The sequence below is a fragment of the Sinocyclocheilus rhinocerous genome, unplaced genomic scaffold, assembly GCF_001515625.1.
Source record: "Sinocyclocheilus rhinocerous isolate Xijiao unplaced genomic scaffold, SAMN03320098_v1.1 scaffold2731, whole genome shotgun sequence".
Classification (NCBI taxonomy): Eukaryota; Metazoa; Chordata; class Actinopteri; order Cypriniformes; family Cyprinidae; genus Sinocyclocheilus; species Sinocyclocheilus rhinocerous.
In genome coordinates this window covers 92883-104007 of record NW_015645562.1, presented here as the reverse complement: position 1 = coordinate 104007, position 11125 = coordinate 92883, and the positions used below count along the sequence as shown (strand labels likewise).

General features: G+C 31.5%; 2 protein-coding genes across 2 annotated transcripts in view; one reads left to right on the top strand and one right to left on the bottom strand.

Moving 5' to 3' along the window:
- The window catches only part of gpm6bb (glycoprotein M6Bb), a 6765-nt gene extending 5746 nt beyond the window's left edge, over positions 1–1019 (top strand). The window contains 1 exon segment of the mRNA XM_016510526.1: positions 454–1019. Coding sequence (XP_016366012.1) covers positions 454–534 — 81 coding nt within the window. The 3' untranslated portion in view covers positions 535–1019.
- Positions 1020–7961: 6942 nt separating this feature from the next.
- Positions 7962–11125, bottom strand: part of ofd1 (OFD1 centriole and centriolar satellite protein) — an 18262-nt gene continuing 15098 nt past the window's right edge. The window contains exons 13-15 of the mRNA XM_016510522.1: positions 10455–10601; positions 9587–9657; positions 7962–9504 (exon numbers count right to left, since the gene is read on the bottom strand). Coding sequence (XP_016366008.1) covers positions 9459–9504; positions 9587–9657; positions 10455–10601 — 264 coding nt within the window. The 3' untranslated portion in view covers positions 7962–9458. The remainder of the gene's footprint in view (positions 9505–9586; positions 9658–10454; positions 10602–11125) is intronic.

The following is an 11125-nucleotide window of genomic DNA, read 5'->3' as shown; positions in this document are numbered from 1 at the left end:
TTGCAATAGTCCAGCCTGGACAGAACAAGAGCTTGAACAAGGAGTTGTGAAGCATGTTTTATTATATATATATATAATTTTTTTTTTTTTTTTTTATATGGTTCTTTTCACTATAACTTTTATTTGAATTGTAATTGTATTATCTATAACTCCTGGCTGTTAAGTCAAAGCAGCTTGTGATGTTTCTGGTCTTTGGTCTACTAATTCAAATATTTTTTCTGAACTATGTATATTCATTTGCAGCTATTCTAAAAAGCCAGTTTTAATACTAATGGATTTCAGTTGAAAATGGCATTTGTTTTAGTTCACTGTATTACAGCTGATAGGTCTGTGGTAAGTGTTTAGTCATCAGACGCTTCCGGTGTGGACAGTGTTAGCGAATGAATTTCAGGACTTATTTCATCTGCACTTTCTTTATTCCGTCATTGATTTGTGTGCTTTCTCTTCCACCAGCTCATCTACATGATGGCTACCACGTATAACTTTGCTGTTTTGAAGTTTAAGAGTCGAGAGGACTGCTGCACTAAATTTTAACGCAGTTGCATGAAAGTGCCTAGAATGAGCAGCCACTGACAATATGGACTAAAATAATAGAAGCGAGAGAACCCTTTGATTGCTTTGACATGTAATGTGTAAATATAGGACTGTACACAGATGTAGCGTTTGGACGCCGGTGCTGCCCGTGTCTGTAAACATGCCTTTGCCTTCGTTTCTGCAACCACTAGAAAACATTCATTTGAAGCCTGACACAAAGTCTCTTTAAATTCCTCCTACAATGTCGTTGTCTAAAGTATGAAATAGCTAAAGAACAGACGCACAGCGTAACAGAGAAAAGTATTTTTCCCATTCATTTTCTCAATAGAGATGCTGGAAAATTATGATCTATCAATCAAACCAACCATGTGATTCATGAAATGCAATTCAAAGCAGAAAAACTAAGATTGAAGACAGAACAATAGGAAAACTTGTATTTGACGTTAATTTAAAAAAATTTAAGTTTTGCCCACCAGTCAAAAGTTAAGTTAAAGTTAATGTTTTAAAACATGCCTTTGCCTTCGTTTCTGCAACCACTAGAAAACATTCATTTGAAGCCTGACACAAAGTCTCTTTAAATTCCTCCTACAATGTCGTTGTCTAAAGTATGAAATAGCTAAAGAACAGACGCACAGCGTAACAGAGAAAAGTATTTTTCCCATTTTCTTTCTCAATAGAGATGCTGGAAAATTATGATCTATCAATCAAACCAACCATGTGATTCATGAAATGCAATTCAAAGCAGAAAAACTAAGATTGAAGACAGAACAATAGGAAAACTTGTATTTGACGTTAATTAAAAAAAAAAAGTTTTGCCCACCAGTCAAAAGTTAAGTTAAAGTTAATGTTTTAAAATGCATATTAGAAGAAATCATTGTGATATGCTGATTCGGTGCTCATTATTTTATCAGTTTTGATTGATCAGTGTTGAAAACAGTTGTGCTGCTTCATATTTTAGTGGAAACTGTGATACATTTTATTTTTCAGGATTCTTTGATGAATAGAATGTTCAAAAGAACAGCATTTATTTGAACTGGAAATCTTTGCAACATTATAAATGTCTTTACTGTCACTTTTGATCAATTTAATACACCATTGTAGGGCTGGGCGATTTGGCAAAAAATTTAATTCTCGATTTTTCCAGAGCGTTTGACCGATTCTCGATTTTTTACGATTTTTAAATAGTCAACTTAAAAATGTAACTACAACATGATTCAAATGATCTTTTTCTTTATTAACCCTCTATTTAAAGAAAATTCTATTCCAAGTGCAGCACACATGAAGTTGTCAACGACGTAAATGTTAAACAAATCACTTGTTAAGTATCTTTGCAGAAAAGATGCATGAACTACAACTACATATTGTACAAACTTGTCTTAAACATAATATATGTTTATATATTATATATGTATGTCAAGGTAATTCAAATTCAAAATGACTGAAGATATAACACCAGTAGACTATTATTAACTATAAATGTTCTATAAAAACAACAGCAGCTTTCAGTCTGTCACAATGATGCAAACATGAAATATCAGACATACAGTAGTTGCAGTTTTTTATTAGCTTGCGCTGCTTGTTTGTTCTGTGTAAACATGGACTGTTTGACTGTTGCGCTCGCGTCTCTTGCAGCGTCTCATGCATGAAACGGCAGTCTAAAAACACGGCGCTCAAGTTAAAAGAAGTTCACTCCCATCTTCTTGCATGTTTTTCCTATTCCACTGCCCGCGTCGCATCTCTGTCAACACAAAAGCGCATTCTGTTTATGGTCCTTCACAGAGCGCATACACGTGAGCAGTTAATCACGTGCGCCGACATGCGGTCGGATCGTTCTTTTCTCTTAATGTTATCACCGGCATATTCTCAAAGTGTCTAATTCTAACGTTTGGTAATATTTCTATTCAAAATCGCGATTCCTTGATTTCTAAAAAATAAAATCGTGGCAAAACATTAAATTCTAATTAATCGATAAAATCAGAAAAATCGCCCAGCCTAACATCATTGATAAATAAAAGTATTAATTAATTTTTTTATGTATTACTTACAAAAATATTGTGCAGCACGACGATAATCAGAAATGTTTCTTGAGCAGCAAATCAGCATATTAGAATGATTTCTGAAGATCATGTGACACTGAAGACTGGAGTAATGATGCTGAAAATACAGCTGCGCATCACAGAAATAAATTATATTTTAACCTATATTCACATAGAAAACAGCTATTTTAAACAGTAATAATATTTCACAATTTTTACTGTATTTTTGATCAAATAAATGCAGCCTTTCTGAGCAGAAGAGACTTCTTTAAAAACATTTTAAAAAATCACAATTATTCCAATATTTTGACTGGTGTGGTGTATAAAATATAGAATGATTTCTCTGATTGAATTATTGTCTTTTCAGGAATTTAAGCAAATAACTTACAAACATCTAAAAACACATCCGCTATGAGCTCTGAGGTTTAATGTCTTTATGGAGAAAATGCATGTGGTTTTTGCTTCTAGAATCTGTTCTGTTTTATTGGAGGAAAGTCTATATTTTTTCTAAAGACCTAATTTTTCTGAAGTTTGCCAATTGTGCCAGAGAGCCTTCCAGTGTTTTCACTGTGTTTTCTTCCTTCAGACCTGTTTACAGTTTTCAGTGTTGTTTTGATCATTTCTACTCATTTGTTTGAAGCAGTATTATGAAGATTGTTGGCATTTTTAATCTCTTGCGAAGTATTAAAAACAGACTCGCTAGATGTCAGTGTACAGCTTCACATCTAACCTAGTTCTATTGTTTGCATAAATATGATTTGAATAATATGATTTATGGTACTGCTATTTTAAACACAGACCTTTCACTGTCAACAGAGTGAAAAAAAAAACATATAAACTTATAAGTAAATAATTCTTAAAACATAAATATTAAGTTGCATTATCTGTATGATCTGATTTTATTCAAAACTGCATTTATATTATTATCAGAACGCAATACAGCAGGTCCTTTCATGTTTTATTTTATGATTTGCTCATAACAATGTCTGCTTTACAATTAATAAATAAACAAAAACATCCGTCAGTAGGAACGACCTATGTGTGATTTGATTACATAACAACACAAACATGATAATTGAGAAAATTGTGGACCAGAAGCGCATGGGCTTGTGCTGAACACTTGATTATATGATTTAACTTTTGAATTAAACTCATATGGTTTAAAACGCATGATTTCAGCGCGATTAACATGATAATCAGAACCAAAACAGAAGTTTTTTAGCAGGTCCGAGTTGTAATGGTGCAGCTCTATTCTGGAAAAGGGGACGGGGAGCAGCAGCTCATTTGCATTTAAAGAGACAGGCCCGAAAAACAGCGTGTTTCTGCTTCCACTCAAAATAGGCATTTTCAAAATGATATAATAAATGATCTGTGGAGTTTTTTGAGCTGAAACTTCACAGACACATTCTGGGGACACCAGACACTTATATTATATATTGTAAAAAGGGGCATAATATGTCTCCTTTAACATCTGGAGAAGACAAAAGCTGTGTGTTTGTAAGAAAAAAAAGATTACTTGTGGATTATTGTGATGTTTTTATCAGCTGTTTGGACTCTCCTTCTGACGGCACCCATTCACTGCAGAGCATCCATTGCTGAGACACTGATGCAATGCTACATTTCTCCAAATCTGATGAAGAAACAAACTCACACCCACAGCGCCGTTATTGTGTTTTCGCAAGCGACAACGGTGTAACAGCTCTAATGCCATGGCGAAAGTTTGAGCAAAACACACTGTTCTGTGTTTGGCTGCACAGACTAGAGTCCCAGCCTCAGAGGAGACAACAGAGCAGTGCATTTATTGATTTATTTACTGTATATTGCTGCTGCCACACTGATCTAAAATAAACAAGCGATTTATTTCCCAGCTGTTTACCTTCACAAACAAAACACTTGTGGATTATTGTGATGTTTTTATCAGCTGTTTGGACTCTCATTCTGACGGCACCCATTCACTGCAGAGCATCCATTGCTGAGACACTGATGCAATGCTACATTTCTCCAAATCTGATGAAGAAACAAACTCATCCTGATCTCGGATGGCCTGAGAGTGAGCACATTTTTAGAAAGTTTTTGGGTGAATTAATAAGGTCAAGATCTTTAATGTTTTTTTCTGGACGTGATGCTGCTTGTATCACAGGTTCACATGTGAATGTGACTCTCGGTTATTTTACACCCAGATCCAACATTATTGACTTAACATTCATCTTACATGATTGATTTAATATTCCTCTAGGATTGTGGTGCCTGTAGTTTTTCCTTTATAAAAATAAACCTACTTTGTGTACAAATGATCCTCAGTGGTCTTTATTGAGCGTTCGTCTGGGGTTTCAGTTTGTGTCATGCTGTGTGTTTTTCATACTAACCCTCATTTCAAGCTTGGCTTTGCTCCGCTGACATCCTCTCGTTCCCTCACACCCCAGCGTCCTGTGCATATGAATGTGTATTCAATATGTATTAATGTTCATTCGTTTGTAGTTGTTTGTACACACTAAAGGAATAGTCTGGCTAGAAATGAACATTTACTCACTCTCATGTTGTTTCAAAGCCTGCGCTGTTATTATTGACTGTGCTGCAACACAAAAGGAGCTCTTTTCCATTCATAGTGAGCACATGTAGTGCATAACGAATTCAGTTTCAGCATTTAAATTGCTCAAAACATCATAATATGACTTCAGAAGACATGGAATATAATGTGCAAGTCTTATGTGCAACTGTTATGACACTTTTTTACTTTTTTGTTTTTGAATTCAAGAGATTTATTATTGTATTTGTAGCAAGGCCATTCACATTCTTAAATTCACTCCAAAAACCCTGTGAATATTAAATTATGATGACTATTTATAAGTAGCAAAAGTCTCACGTTATTACAATTACTACAAAACTATTTTTGTTTTTTCATCACAAACTGTATGATCACACAGCTCTTTATTATAAAGTTGGATAAGTATGAACCAGGGTTGTTATAGTTAACAAAAAAATAAATAAAAAATAAACTTTAGCTGAAATGAAATAAAATATTAAAAAGGTGTTTTATTTAGCTAGTTGCCAAGGCAACATTGCTCATTTTCATTTAGTGTAACTTGACATACTAAAATAAAATCAAAGAAAATTAAATTATAATAAAAACTAGAAAAATAAATAAATGTTATTAAAAACTCTATTTAACTCCAAAAAAGAAAACAAATAAAAGTGACAAAAACACAACAAAACAACTCAAACTTTTTAAAAATAAAAACAAAAAATATAAATGAAGAAATCGAAATGTATGTTTTTGTCATTTTTATTGTTTTTTGTTTTTATTAATTTGTATTTCTTATTTCTAGTTTTTCTTATTTTGTTTTAAGTAATTTTTGTTTTAGTTACTTTATTACATCAAGTTAAACTATTATGTAATCTTTATTATGTAATGTTACTTGAAATAAAATAATTTTTAGATGAAATAAAGTTTTGTTTTATTTCAGCTAGTTTTCAAGACATTTCTCGTGTTCATTTTTTTAACTTGATGTACTAAACTAAAACAGAAATTAAATTAAATAAAGTTATGAAAATTAGAAATAAGAAGTAAAATAAATGGGAAATAAAAAATTATAAAAAAAATGTTTTTAATTTTTAATAGTTTTTTTTGTTTTTGTTTTTATGTTAGTTTTTATAAAAAAAAATTCTTATTTCATTTCTTATTTTTAGTTTTTATTATTATTTAATGAAATTGTTATTAAGTTTGAGTTTTTTTAGTACATTAAGTTAAACTAAATGAAAATGAGAAGTTATAGGCAACCAGCTTTAAATGTTTTAACTTTTCACTATTGTTTATTTAAAACAGAAATGTAAAAATATATTGCATCTGTCTAAAAAATAACAGCACACAAGTTTGAAACGACATGAGGGCGAGTATATGTTCATTTACGGATGAGTTATTCCTTTATACTAACCAGCCCTAACTCACTAACCCGCAGTCTGTGCGCATCCATCCCTCCTTCACGCTCACGCTTTCCTCTCAGCCCTTTGTGAATCTCAAACGTTGCACTATTGGAAATGCACAACGGAAATGCAAATGTATTCCCCAATTGTAAGTTGCTTTGGATAAAAGTGTCTGCAAAATGACTAAATGTTAATGTAAATGCAAATCAGATTCTGTTCGTACCCAGATGAGATTTGCCTTAAAACAAAATAAACATGAATCTAATTTAAGTGCATGATTATTTGATGTTACATGTTATGCTTTTTAATGAAAAATAACATGCACTTGCATTATAAACATGTTTTGCATTCTCTCAAAATGTTAAAACATTCCCAGTTTTTTTTTTTTTTAATGATATTATTTTGAAGAGAAATAATCGAAGGATCCTTCTGAACTAAATTCGGCTGGTTGTCTTTGAATGTTTGGATTTGTTCATGTGCAATATGTGCTGGAAATAGTATGTGAACAGAACACATTATGTAATGAGATTTTGCATGTTTGTTTCAGCAAGTGGCATCTGATGGAAGCTTGTTTAAAAGCTTAGAAGCTCATAATTCGGACTTCTTTCTTGCAATTCTGAGTAAAATGTCCAAATTGTGAGATATGAACTCGCAATGAAGAGAAAAATGTCAGAAGTGTGAGATTAAAAAAAAATGTTAAATGACAAGTAAAAAAATAAAAATTGCAAGATATAATTCATTGAGAAAAAACAGAATCTTGAGAAAAAAGTCCAAATTGAAAAATAAAAATGTAGAATTGCAAAATATATTTCATAATTCTGAGAAAAAAAGTTGAAATTGCGACATAGTCAGGATTGCAAGATAAAAGCTGAGAAAAGTCAACATTTTGAGAAAAAGTTGAAATTGCGAGATGAAAACCATCTGAGAAAAAAGTCAGAATTTTTAAGAAAAACGATTAAAAACTCAGAATTTCAAGATAAAATTAATAGTTCTGAGATAAATGTCAGAACTTTGAGAAAATGTCATAATTGAGAGAGAAAAAGTCTTAATTTTGAGAAAAACAATTAAAATTGAGAAATATAAAGTCTGAATTGTGATATGAAAACCTGCAATTATGAGTGTATAACTTGCAATATACACTCGCAATTGAGAAAAATCCTTCAGATATCATTTATATTTCTGAGAAAAAATTGTGAGCTATAAAGTCTGAGTTGTGAAATAAAAAATTGCAGTTACCTTTTTATTTTTTCATTATGCGACGGGAAAAACAGAATTGTGAGATAAACTCAAAATTGAAAGTCAGGCAGAATTGAGATTATATCTAATTCTGAGAAAAAAGTCAGTTTTGTGAGATTCTTTTGAAAAGTCAGTCACAATGACCTTTTTTTTAATGATATTACTTTATTATTATTTTTATTTCGTGGTGGAAACAGGCTTCCATAGCATCCAAATATTCTTCTTGGAAACACATTTTTTTAAATTGTATTTTTAAATTCTGTTTTGTGTCCAAATGTCTTGACGTGTGGCCGTGGGTTGAGCACATTGCATCGTGGGCTACTGCAGGAATGCTGATGGTGTTTGTCTGCAGGTCAGAAGCGCTCATGATGAGCAGGTTTTCACACTACCTCACATTACCAGTTATTAACTCCACAGATCTAGCCCAGAACTATTACCAACAAACATGCATGAATGAAGAATGACAAAACATGAAGCCTCCAAATGCACATTCATTTCATGCTTATGGAAGGGTGGTTTTGTAGTTCTCATTAAATTGTAATTGAAATACAATCATTTTTAACAATAAATCAAACCATGATTGTATAAATACTTTATACTTGTTTGTATGAAAGTAATGAGATTTGGAGGGTTTTACCCAATTTTGTTTGTACCAAATTCTGTAAAGTATAACACCGCAGCTGCTCAGCTTTTATTTTCTTTTTTTCTTATTTGATTTTTGTTTTTTTTATTTTATTTCTTAATAGTGCATTCGAATTGCATCAGTGTGAATGTGAACTCTGAACAGCAAAAAAAAAAAAATTTTTTTCAATGTTTTTTGGGAGGGATACAGCAACAGTAACAAAATGTGCATTTGTAAATACTGACAAAAAGGCTCTTTTTTCACACTATTTTTGTTATTCATTCATCGGACCGAATCTGGTCATACTGTATTGACCTGTTGTAGGCAGATTTGAACGTTATAATATGCGTTGTTTTCTTAGAGTTTGTTTAGTCCATGTAATGTGTTCATTGCTGTTAATGTAATTCACATATACTGTCTTTTTAACCTTATAGTCTGCCAATATTTTTAATTCATTTTAGGGGATTCCCTTAGTGTTTACAGCTATTTTGAAATGTAAAAGAAAAATAAAGAAAAAAAAATTCTGCCCAACTGTTTATATAATACACTTTATGAGCTCCAAGATTTGCATGATTTTTAAAAATAATTTCCCAAAATGTTTTCATGTATTATGCATGTTTTTTTGAACGCTTTAAACTCTGGTAATATTCACCAGTGAGGTCGATCGCTTCAATCCTGGGATTCACTCTGTTCTGGTGGATTGTGAACACGAAAAACTGCCCAAAACTGACGAGTTGATGGCCTTCAAACCAGCGATTGTATTTTATACAGAAATACAACAGAATAAAAGACTTTCTGAGTCTCAGTGAGTTTTCTTTCAAAACAATGAACAGCTTCTGTAATCGTGAGTCATTATTTTCAGCATTTGTGTAATTACAATGTTCTCAGTCATGCTGTGATTGAACAGCTCTTGTGAATGAAACACAAAAGCAGAACATTAACAAAAGATACAACATTTATTCAAGTCAGCCTTAAAGTCAATAAAAACACTCATTCACACAAATCATTTGTGAATTAGAAAAAAACCCTACATTATACAGCTAATATGCAAAGCTTTATCTCTAAACCGTGAAGATCATCCAGCGGTTGAATGAGGGGCTTGTTGTTTTTCACCAGAAGTCGTCGTCTGGTTCCTCGCGGGACATCAGATCAGCGCTGCAGAACAGATTGAAGGTTGAAGATGTGTAATGAAGAGTTTCTCGTTGTTCAACAGTAACTCACACAAACACATTATTACCTGCGGTCATTATTCTCAGACTGAAGAACCTCCTCTTGACTTTGCTTCTCCGACGCCTCTTGATTTGGGCTCTGAAAGTTCATTAACACACAGTCAAATATAACTATATAGTTATGAAAAATATCAAAATAAAAACTGATTCAATAAAAAATATAATGATACTAAAATTATATATATATATATATATAGACTGCAATTTTAATAGATTAATAAAAAATGTAATTTGACAAACAATATACTGGATTGCAATAATCAGAATTAGAATCAACACTGAGTTAAAAATAACTTAACATTTTTAAATAAATTTTGGAGAAAAATGTCATAAAATGAGACATATCGGCATAATTTTTCATATCGGGCCGATGCCGACATTTACATTTAAAGACATAATATCGTGCATTCCTATAATAAAGGTAAAAAAAAATATATATATATATATATATATATATTCAAATAAAATATAGAAATATCCTGAAAAAAATTATTCTGTTCTCATGGAGAAATAGGACCTGGAAAATATGTAATTATGATACTAAAATAATATCGATATAAAACACACTCTCTCTCTCTCTATTAATTGTAATACTTTAATAAAAAAAAAATTTACCAAAAATAAAATAATGTACTGCAGTAATTACAATTAGAATCAAGAACAGTTTTAACACTGAAAAAAGTAGTACTAAGAGATTTGTTTACACTATAGTAAAGAGCATTTATGGAGAAAAATGTCAAAATGCTAAATAGATAGATGGATAGATAGATAAGTAGACAGACGAGTAATCCTAAAATATATTAAAAAAAGAAAGAAAATAAAACAAACATCCTGACAAACTGTCTGTGTTCTGATGCTGAAATGATGTCCAGGTACCTGCTCCTCCTGTTTGTCCTGCATGAGCATCATCATGTACTTGTGAAGAGGATTGGCCTCATCAGCTCCTCCTCCAATCGCTGCGCTCGTTAATGTCACATGAGCCTCTGCATCCTCTCTCTCGTCTCCAGCTTGTTCCTCGTGTTGATCCTCCTGAAGGAAGATGAAACACAAATCAAAGCTTGTAACAACCAGTCGTCTGAGAGTCACTGGATAAAACAAACTTGCTGCGATTCATGAACGGATGACTCTTATGAATCACTCAATCAAACGGACTCCTGAACTTGTGCTATAGGTTTGAAACAGGGTTATAATAATAAAAAAAGATTGATAACTTAAAAAGAAGTAAACACATTATTTAAAAAAAAATTAGCGGGAAATTAGCGATTAATTTCATTTAGTTTATTTCAGTTAAACTAAATGAAAATGAGATTTAAAAATATATATTTCAGCTTATTTTATTTCTCACTTTGGTTTAGTTTAGATTGATGTACTACAATAACTAAAATTAAAACTTAAAAACTATATAGAAATAAAATAAAAACTAATAAAAATGACAAAAACAACAAAATTACTAAAACTTTAACTAAAATGAAAAACAAAAGTTAAAATAATATAAAATATTTTTTTAAAAATGTAAAAAAAAAAAAAAGTATATATATATATATATA